The 17,481-nt window shown below is 54.5% G+C and overlaps 3 protein-coding genes across 3 annotated transcripts; 2 read left to right on the top strand and 1 right to left on the bottom strand.

Moving 5' to 3' along the window:
* Nucleotides 1-5,620: 5,620 nt before the first annotated feature.
* HRG_11693 (PIF1-like helicase domain-containing protein) lies at nucleotides 5,621-7,096 on the bottom strand (the record flags this gene model as incomplete). Its single annotated transcript, XM_044870163.1, has 3 exons — nucleotides 5,621-5,692; nucleotides 5,993-6,790; nucleotides 6,851-7,096. 3 exons carry the CDS (start codon nucleotides 7,094-7,096, stop codon nucleotides 5,621-5,623), a joined length of 1,116 nt encoding a protein of 371 aa, XP_044714658.1.
* Nucleotides 7,097-12,373: 5,277 nt separating this feature from the next.
* HRG_11692 (amidase domain-containing protein) lies at nucleotides 12,374-14,014 on the top strand (the record flags this gene model as incomplete). Its single annotated transcript, XM_044870162.1, has 1 exon — nucleotides 12,374-14,014. The coding sequence occupies one exon, from the start codon at nucleotides 12,374-12,376 to the stop codon at nucleotides 14,012-14,014; it is 1,641 nt and encodes a 546-aa protein (XP_044714657.1).
* Nucleotides 14,015-15,081: 1,067 nt separating this feature from the next.
* HRG_11691 (DDE superfamily endonuclease domain-containing protein) lies at nucleotides 15,082-16,885 on the top strand (the record flags this gene model as incomplete). The annotated part of the gene is made up of 4 exons (XM_044870161.1): nucleotides 15,082-15,182; nucleotides 15,251-15,632; nucleotides 15,687-15,716; nucleotides 15,767-16,885. The coding sequence occupies 4 exons, from the start codon at nucleotides 15,082-15,084 to the stop codon at nucleotides 16,883-16,885; spliced, it is 1,632 nt and encodes a 543-aa protein (XP_044714656.1).
* Nucleotides 16,886-17,481: the final 596 nt, after the last annotated feature.

Below are 17,481 nucleotides of genomic sequence, written 5' to 3'. Positions count from 1 at the left end.
AACGTCCTCTCGTCCGTAAACGCCTGGTAGAACGATCTAGGAGCTGCTACCTGAAGGGCACGTGGAACTTCGTTGCACCAGGATCTTGTTGACGATGCCTGCTCTTTAGAGCGGAAACGGGCGTCATGGTGATGTAGCGCAGACTCGACAGAGTCTCGCTGGAGTTGAACGGTTTCTTGCGTAGGCCCGGGCCTCGTGGGAAGCGCCCCGTCCGTGTGGGCGATGAAGGGCGAAGCGGTTGTTCCGCCCTGGATCGACTCGGTGATGGAGAGGCCGGCGTCTGCGTGTGTCTTTTGGAGGAGCGCGTTGGCTGCGTGGGGTGGAGTGGGAGGTGTCTCCTCTTCTCTGTGTCGTTTCGGCGATGGAGCGGCCGGCGGCTGCGCGTGTCTTTGGAGGAGCGCCTTAGCCGCGTGGGAGGTGGAGTGGAGGGTGATAGCCCTCTCTAGGTCGTCTCGGTGATGCAGTCGCTGGCAGCTGCGTTTGTCTTCTAGGGAGTGTTTTGGCTGCGTTGGAGGTGGAGTGGAGGCGCTTGCTCTTCTCGGGTCGTCTCGGGGATGGGTTGTTCGGCTGTTGCGTGTGTGCGGTATATTGGAATTGAGCTTCACGGCGGCGGGATCGTTCTTCGGCGCGCTGGCGGTCCATATCGTGCAAGACGCGGAGGATCTCGTCGTGGGGAACCCTGATAAGCGGTGAAGGTCGTTGATAGGAACGGCGCTGCTGGGATCTCTGCGATTCAAGATCACCCAAAGTGCGGCGAACCTCCTCGGGCGAGACCGTGACGGGGTGTTCTCGTGGCATGGTGCACGGTGATGGCTGTGAACAATCGGTACGAGAAGGAGAGTTGGCCCCGGAGAGTGGGACCGGGGCGGGAGCGGGGGAACGGGCAGCAGGAACAGGAAGGTTGGTGGGGAAAAGAACAGGTGGCGGTGAAGAGTGGCTGGTGGGCACGGAGCGGCATGCGGTCCGTGCGTAGGGGGTAGAGGATGTGGAGGTGTGGCGAAGGACGCGGAAGGAAGAACCTTTCGTTCCTCAAGGCAAAGCAGGTAGCTACAGGCCATGTCATTAGAGCCTTCGCCCACCTAAAGCCGAGATGACCCATCCGCATCGGCAATCGAATACTGTCAGACAATTGGCTCCACACGGGTCAGAGATGGCATCAGGCAATTGATGAGAATTATCTAAAGAACAAGAAGTGAATGAACGAACGCACGGAGTTGTGCAGCTCTTTATACACAAATGAAAGGTCCGTCGCGTGATTACGCAGTAGCGGTTGCCTAGCAGGCAAGTTGTGAACATCATGCTGGTGCGAGGGCAGCAGTACAAGTATCGGGGGCATGTCGTTCACTTTCTTCGCGAAGTTGGCTTGGTGTACAACCAGCTCCCGCTTCTGCCGCGGGAGTTGAACACGGTGTTGCTGCGTCCTGCCAACACGTCATCACAAGCCAATCTGAGCCGGCAATTTACCCGTCAGTTCCGTGTGCGCCGCCAGGCGGTTATGATATGGCTTGACTACCTCCGCCATCATCATCCTGGATATCGATGCATCGTCATCGACAACGAGTGACTGAGCCAACTGCCCGAGGACGGCAACGTGGTGGACGCCATTCGCCGAATGGAAATAATTGTACGCGAAATATGGTAGGAAGAGACCAGGAGAGATATCAAACTGGAAAGTTGCGGCGGGAGCGCAGTTTTTTATGGAGGGTCAAGGATGGTATTCAGTTGATGAGTTGGACAGCAATAAGGGCAAAGCTCTTTCGGAAAAGGCGATGGAAAAAGTTCCTCAGGAGATGGAACAGGCCGAAGGAATTGCCCAAGTAACTTGTTTTCTCTCCCATTTCAGTAACTATCTTATGGTCCTTTCAGTCCTGCCCGACAATCCTGCTTTTTTCCGATGTTCACGACCAACAGCCACGACGAGGCCGAGATCACGCAGGAACAGGTGAGAGTCAGGATCTTTGTTCTGCAGGCCAGTACGAAGCTCGGTCTGCGGCTTGTCACAGCTAACGGTAGAGTCACGCCTTCGTACGAGTGGCGCCGTACGAAACCCAGTGTAGAATGGAGCAACGGTCCGACAATGGGCAGTGCGACATATCACCCATCCAGTCAGAATCTGGAAGCTCGAAATCTCGACGTTATATGACTGGGCGTTCGAGAGCCGCCTGACGCAGCGGCAGAGGTGAGTGAGAGTGTCTTCCCTGGGCTGGTCTCGGCCAAATAGCACTCGATACCGGAGACTCGATCGGCGTTACAAGTCGTACGCCTTCTTGAGATGCAATCGAGGGACTCGGACGGGAAGTAATCGGCGCCAGAGCGACTGCTCCTGTTGACATGGCAATTGGTGTTCCCAGCAGAATAGGTTCCTGTAACACAATTGGTGTACCTAGTTGCAAGTCTAATAATGGCAATCCTTGTCGACGTATCGGGGATAACTCAGCTTGTTCTGCCGTACGCTTAGAGGCGCGTGAGGCTCGCCGATTCCTGCAGTCGAGACTGTGAGCCGTAAGTCCTCCATATGATATGGAAGATTTTTTCTTCGATATGAATTGATCTGCCGGCTTCTTCTGCTTGCAGTTCTGCAAGCTTTCGTCGAAGGAATAGAATCAGCCATGAGTGTGTTGGATTGGAGGGATGGTTTGATGAGGAAGAATGAGAAAGGACTGGCCCCTGGCGACATGCGTCGTTGGCAGGCCGACAAACACCCTTCAATCCGGGCGTTGAGTGGAGACTATGGAGACACATCTGACCAATGATAGTAGAGTTTTCGAATTCAAGTTATCGTCGTAATAAAGTCCTTCGGACTGAATAAAACCTAGCGCCTGCCTCCCCCGCCCCTGGTTAGGGTTCAAGGCCGCAGCCGTTTGGGGACTTCATTTTCCAATTCCTTCCTATGCTTGGCAAGGAGCTTGTCGGTCACTTCCAGAGTCGTTGTCGTCGTCGTAGACACGCCCGAAGGCGATTGGAAAGTGACACTGCCATCTTTCTCAATGACGATGGATGTGTCGTGATCCCCCTCCCGTAATATGTGCTGCTTGAACCCAGCCGTTGTCGCTTGATTGGCTACAAGACCCGTGATGACCTTGCCGACTAAGAAGCCTGCAGCACCGCCAGCTGCTGAACCTGGAATGCTAGGTGCTCCCCCTGCCACTGCCCCTAACCCCCCCTCCGAGCATCCCTCCTACTCCCCAGCCGACGAACGGTATTATATCCGAAATGGATTTCTCAAACCAATCAACGGCGCCGCGAAAGTTATTGGGATCTGTATAGGTAATGGTAGTGGCATTGTTGCTTGTCCAGCAGATTTTCCACCAGTCTCCGCCGGTAGTCCAAAAGCCCGTATGATATTCGACCTTTAAATCTTCTGTCCTGCTCCCTGGTGCAAGCCTGTTGATGGTGTATTTGTCAACAAAGACGTCGCTATACTTATGCACGACTGATAATCCCTCGAGCGGGTTCTGGCTTTTATTATCGACATGGACAGTTGCACTTCTCTTCGCAGTACCGGTAAGCCCAGGGGACACTTGAACGAGCAAGAGCAAGGCGAAGAAGATTGACTTGATTTCCATCACGGAAGAGCGTATAAGGTCTCGCGAAGGAGAGAGCAAAAGTGGGCATAAAAGTGGATAAAAGGACTTTTCGAAGGTCGAGTATCATACCGGTACGATTAGATGGTATGTGAAAATGCATGTGTTCATTGCTCTCTTCGGTTTCCCGTATCCGTCTAGCCCTCCCATTTTATATCCCTCTGTGCCTTCCCTATGTTCATATCCCGTGTTCAGGTATAATATACATTCTATCAGGAAGAGGGCACTCCTTGCCTCTCACTGTAGGCCGCGTAAGTCATCTACGCCAGCACATTCAGCTCGATCTCCCCGATCAATAGCTTTCCAAGCTATTAGGTCGATAGTTCAATCTCTCGAGGTCCCCGTGCCAGTAAAGATAATATACCGGACTCTTTGAAGGATCCCGTTCGAATAGGAGATCCTCCGGACCCCTCAGTGGACCACAAACCTCCCTCCTTACCTGGTTTCGAGCTGTATTACCTAGAGAGACTTAGAGGCCTCTCGCTTGGTTCGGACCTTCTTCTCGACAATGTACGGAGGAAGCTTTCAAAGTCCTGTCCCGGCAGGGGGGCAGACAGGGGAGCTTGCAGGGAGGGGGGGGGTTGATATGACATGGGCCCTGGCTGTAACGGTTCAGCAGGTTCAATTACAACATGCTACTCGTGCCCGCCCCACCTTTCTGGATTCGGTTCAAGTAGCAGTGTGTTTATCCCTCATATTGTTGAAAGTGGAGCTAGTGCGTAAATTACTCGCCACTAGGGGGTTTTGCACGACTCAGGAGATAAAGACCCACTACGGAGTACTCATTTCTATCGCTCACATGAGTGGTTTTTCATGGAAAATATGTTCGGCAAGGACAGTGGTAGGTTTAGTCTTTTTTGCCCTCATATAGATATTAACTCATTGCTCTGAGCTACATTTGGACGAGATTGGGGTCCAGACTTTAAGTCGGGTGATGCAGGCCATGCGGGACGAATATTACCACGTGCAAAGCCTGATATACTGTGTTTAAATGAGCTTGGCAGTGACACCGAGGTACTACGACCTAGTCGCCGAAGTGGGGAAGGTGGTGATGCCACATCAAACTTTGCCACGTCGAACCTTGCCACATCAAACCATGCCAAATAAAACCTTGCCATATCAAACCATCAAACATTGCCGTTCTAAACCTCGTCATTCCAGATTCAGCGACTCTTACTCAACCTCGCTTGCATTGTATTGCATTAGTTACTGTTGGGGAGTCCTGTAGCTTCCGTTCCTAGAACAAATGCGAATGGCCAATTTCAACCTTCATTATGCTCAACAGGCGCTTCCCGCTGTCCCGGAAGAAAATCGTTAAGTTACAGAATGCTGACGCAGCCACCGACGACGTCAGAAATGAATCACTCTCTTTGGGGTGTCACATTACGTAGTGCAGCAGCTCGAGCGTCAAGACCAGGCTGCGCGATGACGCTACGGAAGGCCGCGACTATCCGTCGGATTTTGTGGGTGTATCAAGCTACGACACGGCCAGAGTCGAGTTAGACGAAAGCTATCAATGAATTGGGGATGGCGTCCGCAAAGCATGTGTTCCTTTGCGGGGCTACTAAGTGGACTGCAGCCATTCCATAATCCATCGTATCACGGGGCAGACCTAGGATGCCAGGGAAGATCTATGTTGTGCTGTGAGGAGGGCAAACTACGGAGGTGGAACAGAGTCTAGACTAAGTATAGGGAGGCACGTGACAGAACCCAGGTTGGTGCCGTGACAGTACCCCCTTCCCAAACGGCTGTTCGTCCTCGAACAGCCTAAACGACCAAGAGCGGCCTGGGCACAAAGTATATCGTTGTGCCTTTTACCTCTTTGCCCAGACCGGGGGGCCTGGCTTGTTTGGGTGAACTCTATGAAAGTCGAGGAGTACTTGGTTATGTCCTTTGAGGTCTCCAGCCGGTTGCCAGGTAGGATCATAGTGTTTCCACTTGACTAGGTAATGTAGGCCATCAGCGTCTCTGCGGCTATCTAGTAGCCCGTCAAATAGCCATTTTTTCGACTAGTTCTCCTGTCTCGTCATCGCGTTCTAGGACTCGTCCTCGGATGTTTTTTGACTCGGCCTCGTTGATAACGTCTTGGCCGGGTAGACCATTTGCTTCTGGTTTTGGTCGTAGGAGCGAGTTGTGGAACACGGGAAATATCTTCATTCCCTCGGGGAGTTTAAGCAAGCATGAACGAGGGTAGACTTTCAGAATTGGGAATGGTCCTGCCTGTCAAAAGGAAATGAGAGATGCCATGCATATGACGGTTATAGAGAGTCTATTGGCCTTAACACTGCCCAAGTCAAGGGGACGAAGGTCCCAGTTATATACACAAGAACGGTGCCCATATGGGTCGGGACACCTCCTCGACTGGGGCGGAATGTCGTTTGACAACCTTGTCCTATGGTTCGCGCTACGATGTTTGGAGAAAGCGTGCCGTTGCGCCAGGTGTGAGTCGAGACAAAGATACGGATATGCCGCTTGTTGAAGCGCGCCCAGCCCACGACAGCTTCCATGTTGAGAGCCCACCGGGTGCGGTTCAGTGGCGTTATAGCACGCAAACCATCGTGGAAGGTGATTTGGGAGCGTCCTACGATGTTGGCGTTGAGCAATTCGAGGTCTTGCTGTGTCTGGCGCCCGTTACGAACTCGATCCAGGAGTGCGCGGAGCTGGGGATCGTTGCGTGCGCGGACTTGGTCTTCGAGGAGCACCACGGTTTTGAACAGATGCCACAATCTGCAGCCGCTGTGGTGAGAGATGGTCGCTTGTCGCAGGTGGGTCTCCGTTCGGTCCGGCGGTCTGATGATCAGGAGGCTTGTTTCCCGCACGGGGGCGAACTGGTAGAAGTCTCCCATCAGTAGAACGCCGGGCATCCCGCCAAACGGCTCGTCCGGACAGTCACGGAGCGCCTGTAGGTGACGGCTGACGTTGTGCAGAGTGGCCCCTCCCAGCATACTGACCTCGTCAATCACGAGTACCAGCTTCTGTTTCCATATCCATTTCTTCGCCTCCGAGAAAGGGGGAGGCGGTTTGTTTGGATCTCGATGGGAATCCAACCCACAGGCCGAGTGGATGGTCGTGCCACCAATCTGGGCCGCCGAACTGCCCGATGTGCCGGTTATCTGCAGAAGATGTGGCTGGTTTCTCGCCGCGAACATGTCCTTCAGGGCATCGATGATCCTCGACTTTCCCGTGCCACCCGGCCCGCCAGTATACTGGAGATGTTGGCCAGCTGAGTCCGGATTAGCGGTATACTTGTCCAGAAATGCGCAAACAAGTTGAAGGGCCATGGTCTGTAGATAGTTCAGAGTGAAGGTGGCTGCAGTGGCGAGTCCCATGTCCGCGAAGCTAGTCGCCGGACTGGCGTCGACGAGCATTCGAGGGCCCCGTTCATTGAGATCACTACCCGGGTGCGCAATGGCGGGGCCCATATCGCCGTAGCGAGCCAGTGTATCGTCGATGTCGGCGCCATCCGTGGAAAGCAGGGTCTCCTGAGAACCACTCTCAATGTCGTCTAGCATTCGAAGATGCAATAGTTGTTGAGCCTTTGCCGCTGCTTGGACATCATCTCGAGATATTGGGAATTGGCACAAGGCGTCACCACGACCAGGCGGTATATTCCGGTACAGATCCTCCTGGCGTTGCACAAAAGGTTGCCTTTCTTCAGCTGGGTTCTCCTCGCACAGGTCACGCATCAGACCGCCAGGACAGAGGAGTCCTTCGTGGCTTCACCATCTTGGACGGCATTTTGCAAAATCTGAAGTAGAGCTGTATAGGCTTGATGGTGTTGAGCCGTCGCTGGAGGCTCCTCGTACTGGCCATCGTCAAGCGGGTATTCGACGTCAACAGTGTCATCACCCTCCGATCGACTGGCCCAGAGCTTCGCGTCTTGACGGGCATCCTCTGCAGACTTTCTCAGAAGACAAATATTGGAGACGTGGAAACGGAGGCGGGGGCAAAGCGCCGCTCGATGCCTCGTCCATATGTCGGTGATATCGCCTTGTCCCTCAGAAGTGAAGGTTTCCCAAGGGACGAATAACGCCAGGTGGAGAACGGAGTTCCTAGAGAAAATGTCAGATGAAACCGAAGCGGCGCCGGAGGTCTAGAGCGTACCGCTTAACATACACCGGGTGATCGTCTTCAACGTCGTCGCTAATGTATCCTTGGAAGATTGGGATGGCGTACTCGTCGGGCCGTCGAAGCTTTTGGATCCAGCCGTCACAGTCGGAATCCTGCCCATCGAGAGAAATGTGAGACTCATCTTCAGCCCGGCCTTTCCAACGCACCAAGTAAATCATCGACATATAGTCATACAGACATAAGTCTCGTAGAACATGGCCGCGGTAGGCGTACGCGTCCAGGTATAAAAGGGTTCGCCCTCCTTGCCTCAGAGGGATTGTCTCCGGGGGACGTTCTGCGTCCGTGAGCTCGCCGGCCTGGTGGCGGAGATGTGACCATAGCCGAAAGATTGTCCAGTAGAGGGCCGTCAAGTTCAGGAAGGACCAATGCGGCACGTTGGTAAAGTCGGTGTCGTATCCGGTTTGGTGGCGTAGTTCGTGATGTAGTACACCATGGCCAGGCCCTTGGTCTTGGTCAAGATCATCGAGACGTCGTGATTATGGCGAAGGCCGACCGCCAATGACTTGTTATATCGATTGACGAGTGGATGGTTGCGCCGGATCTGAAGCAAGCCGTCCTCTGTGAACCCCGTCTCGTCGACGATTTTCCACGGTGCTTTGAAGCGGCAGGCCGTTCGTCTCTGTGGACCTGCACCCTGTTCGACGATCCCCTTGAGAGAATACTTGAGGCAGGTGTACGTGTGGGAGTGCACTTGGCAACAGTACGCGATGAAGTTGGATTCGTCCTCGGAAGGCCGCAGTGAGAGCCGAGGTTGCTGGTCATGACCTCCTCCACGGGATGAATGGGCTTCCTCTCCTGTCGCACGGCTTTCCCGGCATCTTCATCTAGACATTCGTGAAAGACGGAATCTACGTATCGGATCACTCGGGCACGGTATGCTTCTTCCGCGGGGTTGGCCATGTCATCCATCAGGTTCGGTAATCGCATGTTGCCGTCCAGCCAGGAGTCCGTGTAAATGGAGGCTGCCTCGTTCGTTCGTTTCCACCGTCGCGTAGTAGTGGCTGACCTTCCCGAAGATGGACTCCTGGCCTGTGTTCACGTACTTATCGAAGAACAATGATATTTCCCGATGGAAGAAAACGGCCGAGCTGACTGGATCCATGGTGCTGAGAGCGACTCTGTCGTATTTTCCACGGAGATCTGCTAAAAGCTCCTCGGCAGACTCATGATCATGGAGCCTGTGAATGGCGAGTTTCATCTTGACCGGATTATTGATGTCGTTAGGATTGATGGTAATCCATAATGCGGGCATGCCAGCGCGGATGTCCAGAGCTTGTATCTTCCTCCGCATAAGCAAACGGGATTCGTTCGAGAGCGGCTGTGCGTGACCAAAATCGACAGCTCGCGAAGCAAGACCGATATGTCGGGGTCCGACGTAGTCCTTGTCTCCCGCATCTCCGCCTCGGCCCTCTTCAGTCGGTCCTCGGTCAGGTTCGCATACGCTTGTTCAAGTCTGTGAAAGGAGTTTTTAGCGACACGGACCATGCTAATGCGGCGGTTGGAGGAGCGAAGGAGGGTGTTGAACACTAGGAAACAAAAGACAGGGTGCGCGGCGAATCGACCACCATGCCGTTGCAATACATATCTGGCCCAGTAACTAAGCGAGTGATTCGGATGATGGTCAGCAGAGTCGCTTCGCAGGTCGGGACTTGAGCCGCACTTCGATTTCGGGCCGCCCTTTCCCCACGGAAAAAGCTTGGGAAATGTTCGAGGGAAGAAATCTTCGTGCAAGTTGTCTGCAAAATCCGCACCACGCTCTACTCGGACAAACGGCTGGTCTCCCGCAGTTTGGACCTGCATAACGCACGGCACAGAGGTGCCATGGCGGTCCGGATTGGCGTTGACGATGTCGGCCAGAAACGACAGTTTATCTGTATCCGCGAAGGCAGCCGGTCCATCGAGAGGAAACATGCCGGACGTAGACGTCTCACAGACGATGTCAACGTCCTGGCCGATGGCAGCCGAGTCGGGGACAAGAGTCACCGGCTCACCAGGGGGGGGTCGAGTCTGCTCAGTCGACAGAGTACAGTCCAAATCGCAAGATTCAGCGACGAAGGTAGAATCGATCGAGCTCACGAGTTCATCGATGCTTCTGAAGCTGTTTTCCTGCAGGCCTCGATCAGTGTCCGGGACTATGTGATCCGTTTGTGTCCTCTCAACGGTCGACGGTTCCTCTCTTTGCATGCGGTCCATGATGACGGTCGGAACAGTGGAGCCATCGGCATACTGCCAGCCATCCATCTCTGCTTGGTTAATCGCGATATCCTCGTAGAGCGGGTTGTTCCTTTGCAGCCATGCCAGTGCAGCTGCCACTCGAGATTTGCGTACTTGAAGCAAGTGTCTGACATCCCCGGAGCCAGGCTTGCCTGAACCGCTCCAGGAGATGTGGATGTTCTCGATGGCCTGCAGTAAGGGATGGGGAAGAACGGTGGCAACAAGATCGTCCACCTTGTTTGGAAATACGACGATATGTCCTTTCACGTGCTTGCGGTAGCTGATTCCCGAACGGGTCTTGTTGTCGACTGTGAACTTGGTGATATAGCCAAAAGGCGCATGCAGGGCAATGAGTCTCTCTTCAACGGGGGAGAGGTCATCAAGCTCTTCGGGGTACCGATGTTCGCAACCGATGGCCATGTTGTTGACCGAGCAGGCTTTAGGCAGCCGTCCACTGTCGAAGCTGGCGCGACACTCGCGGCACACGTCAACCCCGCCGCCCTCGTGTGACGGAAGGCACGCGCCACACTCTTGGATAGTCCTGGTCACCCGCAGCATGGAGGGCGACAAGCGACCCCTCCACTGCATGGTGGCGAGTTCGCATGGCGGTGTCTTCCTATAGCAGAAGACGCAGTGGGAAACCGGCAACGTCCGTTCCTCGGTAAACGCTTGGTAGAAAGATTTAGCAGCCTCTACCTGGAGGGCAACTGGAACTTCGTTGCACCAGGATCTTGTCGATGATGCCTGCTCCTTGACGCGGAAAGTGGCGTTGTAGTGATGCAGTATGGATTCGACAGAGTCTCGTTGAAGTTGAACGGTTTCTCGCATCGGCCGGGGTCTTTTGGGGGAGCGCTTGGGCTGCGTCGGTGGCGGAGTGGGGGGTGCTTGCTCGTCTCTAGGCCGTTTCGGCGATGGCGTGGCTGGCGGTTGATTATGTCTCTTGGAGCTCTTTGGCTGCGTGGGCGGTGGAGCGGGATGTGCCTGCTCGTCTCTAATTCGTTCTGGTGATGGAGTGGCCGGGGACTGCCACAGTCCCACACCTAGCACGACGACGGCAGTTGGGCAAAGCAATCTGAATGGCATCAGTCAAGTTGATGAGAATTATCTAAAGAACAAGAAGCGAGTGAATGAACGCACGGAATTGTGCAGCTCTTTTATACACAAATGAAAGGTTCGTCGCATGATTACGCAGTAGCTGTTCCCTGGCAGGCCACAGCGGCGTTGCGTAGTAATATCGCCACGGTGCCACCTCATGATTCATGAATAAGCCTTCTAGGCAGGCTTGATGTACGACAATAGTAGATCGCCTGCGGACGTATTCATCTGCGTTGCTGACGCAACCGCAGCGCTCAAAGCCTCTTCATCAGCCGTTCACTCTGGTCAGCCATGCGATCCGGCCACCGAGATGCGACGAATATTTCAACTCGTGGCGCCCCGAGCGAACTTACTTGGAGTCATTCTAGTATCCCAACCGTGTCCGTACGAAGTCATTTTCCTGTCCCGTGGCCGTTCCCGTGATGCGGGCATCTCTTTTGGCCGACTTTTCAGCTAAGAACGCTGAGGTTGTCACGAAAAAAGATGTGGCCGCCTGTCAGATACAAGCGACAGCGTCAATTGACGTATATAGAGTACGCGACACACCCCCTCAGGGATATCGGGTCAATTCGTCCCGGGATACCTGGATATCCTAGACCACAGCGGGAATTTTTATATAGGCAGGCCCCATGCTGAAACCGCGCTCAATTGCGCTGGCGGGACTCGAACCACGGGCCTTTCGGGTAGTGCGCGCCAGGCTAGCCAGAAGAAGTGCGTGCGCAGTCACCGGGAAGTTCCCGGAGGGGTAACCCCTCCGCCCGGGCTCATAACTCTCACGAAGAAAGTCAGCAGAAAGGTCATATTGTATTCCGTGTCTCTGTTCTCCTCCCTTTCTGCCCTAAACCCAAGCCCCTATTTATATCCCTCTTTCGTAGTAAAGGTAATGTGTTCAGGGAGGCTGGGGACCTGGGGGTTCCCAGCCTCTCGACTGGAGATGTTCCAGTCTTTTAAGAGGAGCTTTCCAGCCTCCTCGTTCAGACCTGGTTATCAGCTCCCTTGCTGCCCTAGCTACCCATGGGTGACCTGGTTGACTCGACCATGGGCCGTTCTTCGCGACAGAGGTCGATCCCACAAGTGAAGGCATTGCATAAAGTGGGGTTGTGAAGGGCCTCTAGTGAGTCGCGCTAACGAGTCGCGCTAACATTACGAAGACGGCATCCAGCACTGCGCCCGTTTTCCCGTTGCCAAACAGGTCGACCATGCTGCGCCTCTTGAACAGTAGCCCCGCGGAAGACAGCTAACCCTTTGTGTTGACGACAGGTATGGCGACATGTATTAAAATGTGAAACTCCCCTACAAAAAAAGATCAAAAATCCACCTCCAAGATATACCTAAACGAAGCATATACAATGCGAGCCTCAGTCTTGCTCACTAGTCAAATCATCGGCATTGCCTACGCAGCCCTCTCGGCACAGCGTTTTGCAAACGAAACACTTCCACCTCTGCTCGATGCGACTCTCGACCAGCTCCGCCAAGGTTTGGACACTGGAGCGCTTTTAAGCGTCAACCTCGTCGATGCATACCTCGCCAGGATAGGCGAGGTAAATGGGGTTGTTCGGGCCGTCACCGAGATCAACCCGGACGCGCGCGTCATCGCCGAAAAGCTAGACGCAGAGAGAAAACAGAGTAATGGCGCCCGCATATTGGGTCCGCTTCATGGGATTCCGGTCCTCATCAAGAACAATATTGCTACTGCCGACTCCATGAATAACACGGCCGGGTCTACGGCCCTGCTCGGGGCAAAGGTACCTGAGGATAGCCCCGTTGTTGCCAAGCTACGGAAGGCGGGCGCTATTATACTCGGAAAGTCCAACTTGTCCCAGTGGGCAAACTTTCGAAGCACCAATTCAACCAATGGCTGGTCGGCGCACGGGGGTCAGACCGTGGGCGCGTACTATCCCGGACAAGACCCCTCGGGCTCATCATCAGGCAGCGCGGTTGCCTCGTCACTTGGTCTAGCATGGGCCAGTTTGGGCACGGAAACGGCTGGCTCAATCTTGTCACCCGCTGCGCTGGCTAATACGGTTGGTATCAAGCCTACGGTAGGATTGACGTCTCGCTACTTGGTGATTCCAATTTCGGAGCACCAAGACACCGTTGGCCCCATGGCACGAACTGTCAAGGATGCTGCCCATCTTCTCGCGGCAATCGCAGGGCCTGATCACAATGATAATTACACATCTGCCATTCCCTTTAGCCAAGTTCCCGACTACATCAAGGTTTGCAAAGAGGATGCTCTGAAAGGCAAGCGCCTTGGCATACCCCGAAATCTAATCAGTCAACTAAAGTCAGACCCGTCCGTAGCAGCCTTCGAATCGGCTCTGAAGGTCCTCCGAGGAGCGGGCGCCGAAATCATCGATGACCTAGCGTTTCCCGGCTTGGACATTCTGAACAGAGACTTTGCAAATGCTTCAGGCGTGGTGCTAAACTCTGATTTCGTTTCGAACCTCCCCGATTACCTCTCGCTCTTGGTTTCAAACGCCAACAACATCACTTCTTTACAAAGTCTGCGACAGTTTACGCAAAAGAACCCCGCGGAGGAGTTCCCCAAGCGTGACACTGCGACTTGGGATGAAGCACTGGCACAGGGTTTCGATAAGAATGCCTCTGAGGCGCAGAAGACTAGAGACACCATAGCGTACCTGGCTGGCACCTTAGGCCTTACGGGGGCCTTGAAGAATTTCACCCTCGACGCCGTTGTGCTGCCGACTACGTTGGCAATAAGCAATGCGGCTCTCCTCGGGACTCCAGTTGTCACAGTGCCGCTGGGACGAACACCAGACTCGACCGTTACTGAGTTGAATGAATTTGGCAACTTGAACACAACAGGGCCCAACTTGCCGTTTGGAATCGGGTTTTCCGGGGACAGGTGGAGCGAGGAACTTCTCATTGGCATGGCGTATGCCTTTGAACAAAAGACTCAAGTGCGAACCTCGATCAAGCCATTTATGCAGCCCAAGACCGAGTTGCGAGATGTAATGCGGCCTTGAATCTTGCCGTATATAGTTGTATATTAGTCTCACGAAGAAAGCAGGGCAAAGGGCATAGTTTTTTTGGGGTGCATGTGTGTTGATTCTTCCCTTTTGTCATAGGCCCTATATTTATCCCCTTGCCCTGCTTCTTCCTCCGTGTTCCATTGGGCCGCGAAGGCGAGGAAGGCCGCAGGGTTCCTCCAGAACCTCTCAAACACCCGGCGCGGAATCCCTCCCCGGTCGACACGGCATGCGGTCACGGCCTGCGTCCTCCCGATCCTCTTATACGGCGCCCATGTATGGTACCCGGGAGCGCTTCGGCCTGTGTGGGGGACTGCCCGCTTAGTTCCGCCGCGGATCACCTACCTGAAGAATAGGATCCAGCTGACCTTAAACGTCGCGATGCGCGCTATCGCGCCCGTTTGGTGTACCATGCCCATTGTGGCCCTCCACCGCGAAACCGGGATCCCCCCTACCACGCTGCTCCTCCCAGACGCCCAGGGACGCGCCGCGGTCCGTCTACGCTCCCTAGATGAGCGGCACCCCTTGACCCCCCGTATGAGCATCCTCCCAACGCCTGGCCGGGAGCTAATGAAGAGGCACGGTATGCGGGCCCCTCGCGCGGCCCAGAAGCAGCACGCCTCGAGACTCCTGTCGCGTTCTGCGATGCGTGTGAAGTGGATGACGGATAAATTATCATGGCCACATCACTCCAGATACGTATGCCCGCTTCAAAGTAACTAGACAACGTCCTGTGGCTCTCTTTATCTCGGCATTACCCGTTGGTCAAGGTGTGGGGCCCACAGCAGCCCAACTAAGTGTCTTCGCCACTTACCCGTTGGCGGGGCCTCTGGCAGCCAACTAAGGGGCCCCTTCCCCTTAGTTGGGCCCAAAATTCCCGGACAGCCCCAAAACTCCCGGACGCGCGCCTACAGCCCCGCCATCGTAGCTGCTTCGTAAATAGTGCGCATTCCCACCAAAACACAAGAACGCGTGATGCGCAGCACGTGTTTCAATGTCTCAATACGTCGGGCTTGAGCCGACGGCCACGTCAAGGGCTGTGGAGCTAGTTATAGACTCCCGCGATGCCATCGCACAAGGGCGGCGCCGTCAGACGCGCCGCGCGCTCCCCAACACAGTCACAATACGGCAGGCGGCTCAGATCTTCGGCGTACCGAGCTCTACGGTACACGACGGCGTCAAGCGGCATCCACGATGGCTTCAGGGTCGCGTTCGAAGCCGTGGCCGGCCAAGGCTGCTCTCTGACAACGAAGACGATGCCATCGCCGCCTACGTGACATGGCTACAACGCTCTGGCTTCCCAGCGAGCAAGATACAGGTCGAATCGGCCGCTCTAACGCTCCTTCAGCGCCGTAACCCTAATGCGAAGCCACCAGGCAAAAACTGGTATCGTCGTTGGCTTCAGGATCACCCAGAGCTTCGAACCACATATTTAAAGGCCGTAGAGAAGTCCAGGAAGGTATTTGAGGCCAACGATGTGTCATACGTTGAGAAGTTCTTCTCGAGGCTTAAGGAGATCATCAGCTCGTATGGAATCGGCCCCTCAGAGGTCTGGAACGAAGACGAGTGCGGCATCCGTATTGGAAGTTTACGAGAACGCATTCACGTCGTTATAGTGCGTACAACGCGTCATCAACGCCCTCAAGTCTCTGACCCAGGGAATCGCGAGTCTTGTACGCTTATTGCCGCTGCCAACGCGGTTGGGGACACGATCCGCCTTGGCTGGTGTTCAAGACCTTCCCTTGTGAGTCTTGGGCCGAGATCAACGCCCCCGACGATATACGATTCGCACGATCCGACACAGGCTTCAGCAACGGCGAGATAACGTTTGATTGGATACACCAGTTTAATGTATGGTCTTGGAAGCGGTCTGCCCGTGCTCAACGCACCGGAAAGACCCTTGAGGAGTGGTTTGGTGTAGATGAGTGGTGCAGAGAGCCCGAATATCCCTTCCTCGAGGCAGAGCCACGCCTTATCCCGGAAAACGAGCGAATTCATCGTCTTCTCGTCATCGACGGCTTCACTGGGCATACAGGCCTCGATTTCATACAATATTGCATCAAATTTGACATCATCGTCGCGGTGTTCCCTCCGCATTCAACGCATATCCTTCAGCCGCTCGATGTAGGCGTTTTCCAGCCTCTTAAGCACGCACAGCAGAAAATCCTACATAAGTTCATCGAGTCAGGGGAGCTGAACTTCACGAGGCACGATTTCCTCAAGTCTTTCTGGGAAGGGTTCAAAGAGGGCTTCGCAGCGTGTTATATCATAGGGGGCTTCGAAAAAATGGGCATCTACCCTCCCACAGAGCAGCCGGCAATGAAGAAGCTCGTGGCCGAGCAGCTGAAGGTATCACAGGCCGTTAACCCAGCGTTCGCATCGCTCCTCCCTAAGGAAACACGCTTCCAACAGGCTGCCGACACTGTACAAGACCTTCGAACGCGTTATCACGAGATTCTAAGCTCTCCAACGCGTGGCAGGCTTTCCAACGTCTCCCAGGCCGTCACAGAGGCATCTCTTCTTAGCTCTACACTGGCCAAGTGCTATAAAGACCGCCTACAACGCATCGAGAAGATAAGCAGCCGCCCGAGGTGCGGCAAGGCCGTCAAGGCTGCCGAGGGCACTTTCTACACTAGCGTCAGCCTAGAAGATATCCGTAAATCTCGTGAACGCACGCTTCGGCTCGAAGAAGAGAAAAGTCAACGCCAACTGCTCCTCTCGATGCGTGGCATTATACGGCGCGAGCGACAGCAACTCCTTGACGAATACCGTAAAAACAAGGTGCAGCTGGTGAACGGAAAGATGAAGAGACTGACTATCAAACAATGGCTTGACTTCGTCGGGAAGAGCGAGGATTCCTTGCCCTAGAGAGCAGCGAAGAGGTCTACAACAGACTCCTCAGACCACGAGACCAGTTCACGATCGATACAACACGCACGCAGCGCACAGCTGCCGAGGAAGAAGCCGTCGATAGAGCTTGCGCCTCGGCGCGGCCTCTGCAATCAATTCAATGGCCTCACCTCCAAAGAGAGCAGTCTATTGAGATCATCATATCGTCAGAAAAGAAGCCTCAACCTGAGCCCTACGAAACGAGCGAACCGAACGAGCCCGCGCCTGACGAGAACACACAAGAAGCCTCACTCGATTCTACACTATGCACTGCCTCCTTTGACGAGGTTGACAGTATATTGGGGTCATCGCCGCCGCCGGGGGCCACGCCGCCATCGTCGCCGCCGGTCACCCCAACGCCGCTCATTCCGGGGTGGAAGAGGCTTCAAGGGATCGTACAATACTTCCGAGCTTCTCAGGCACCGAATTCGGATCAAGAAAGTACCGGTATATAAATTGGGAAGAGCCGAATACGGGCTACACACTTCAACAGTAATAGGTGCGCGCCTCAACGCCGTGCAACGCCGCATAACGCGTGTTTTCTATATCGTCAATAGCCTCAAATAATAAGGGCC

Source organism: Hirsutella rhossiliensis (assembly GCF_020360975.1).
Source record: "Hirsutella rhossiliensis strain HR02 chromosome Unknown scaffold00022, whole genome shotgun sequence".
Taxonomy (NCBI): domain Eukaryota; kingdom Fungi; phylum Ascomycota; class Sordariomycetes; order Hypocreales; family Ophiocordycipitaceae; genus Hirsutella; species Hirsutella rhossiliensis.
This window is presented reverse-complemented; position numbering and strand designations above follow the sequence as displayed.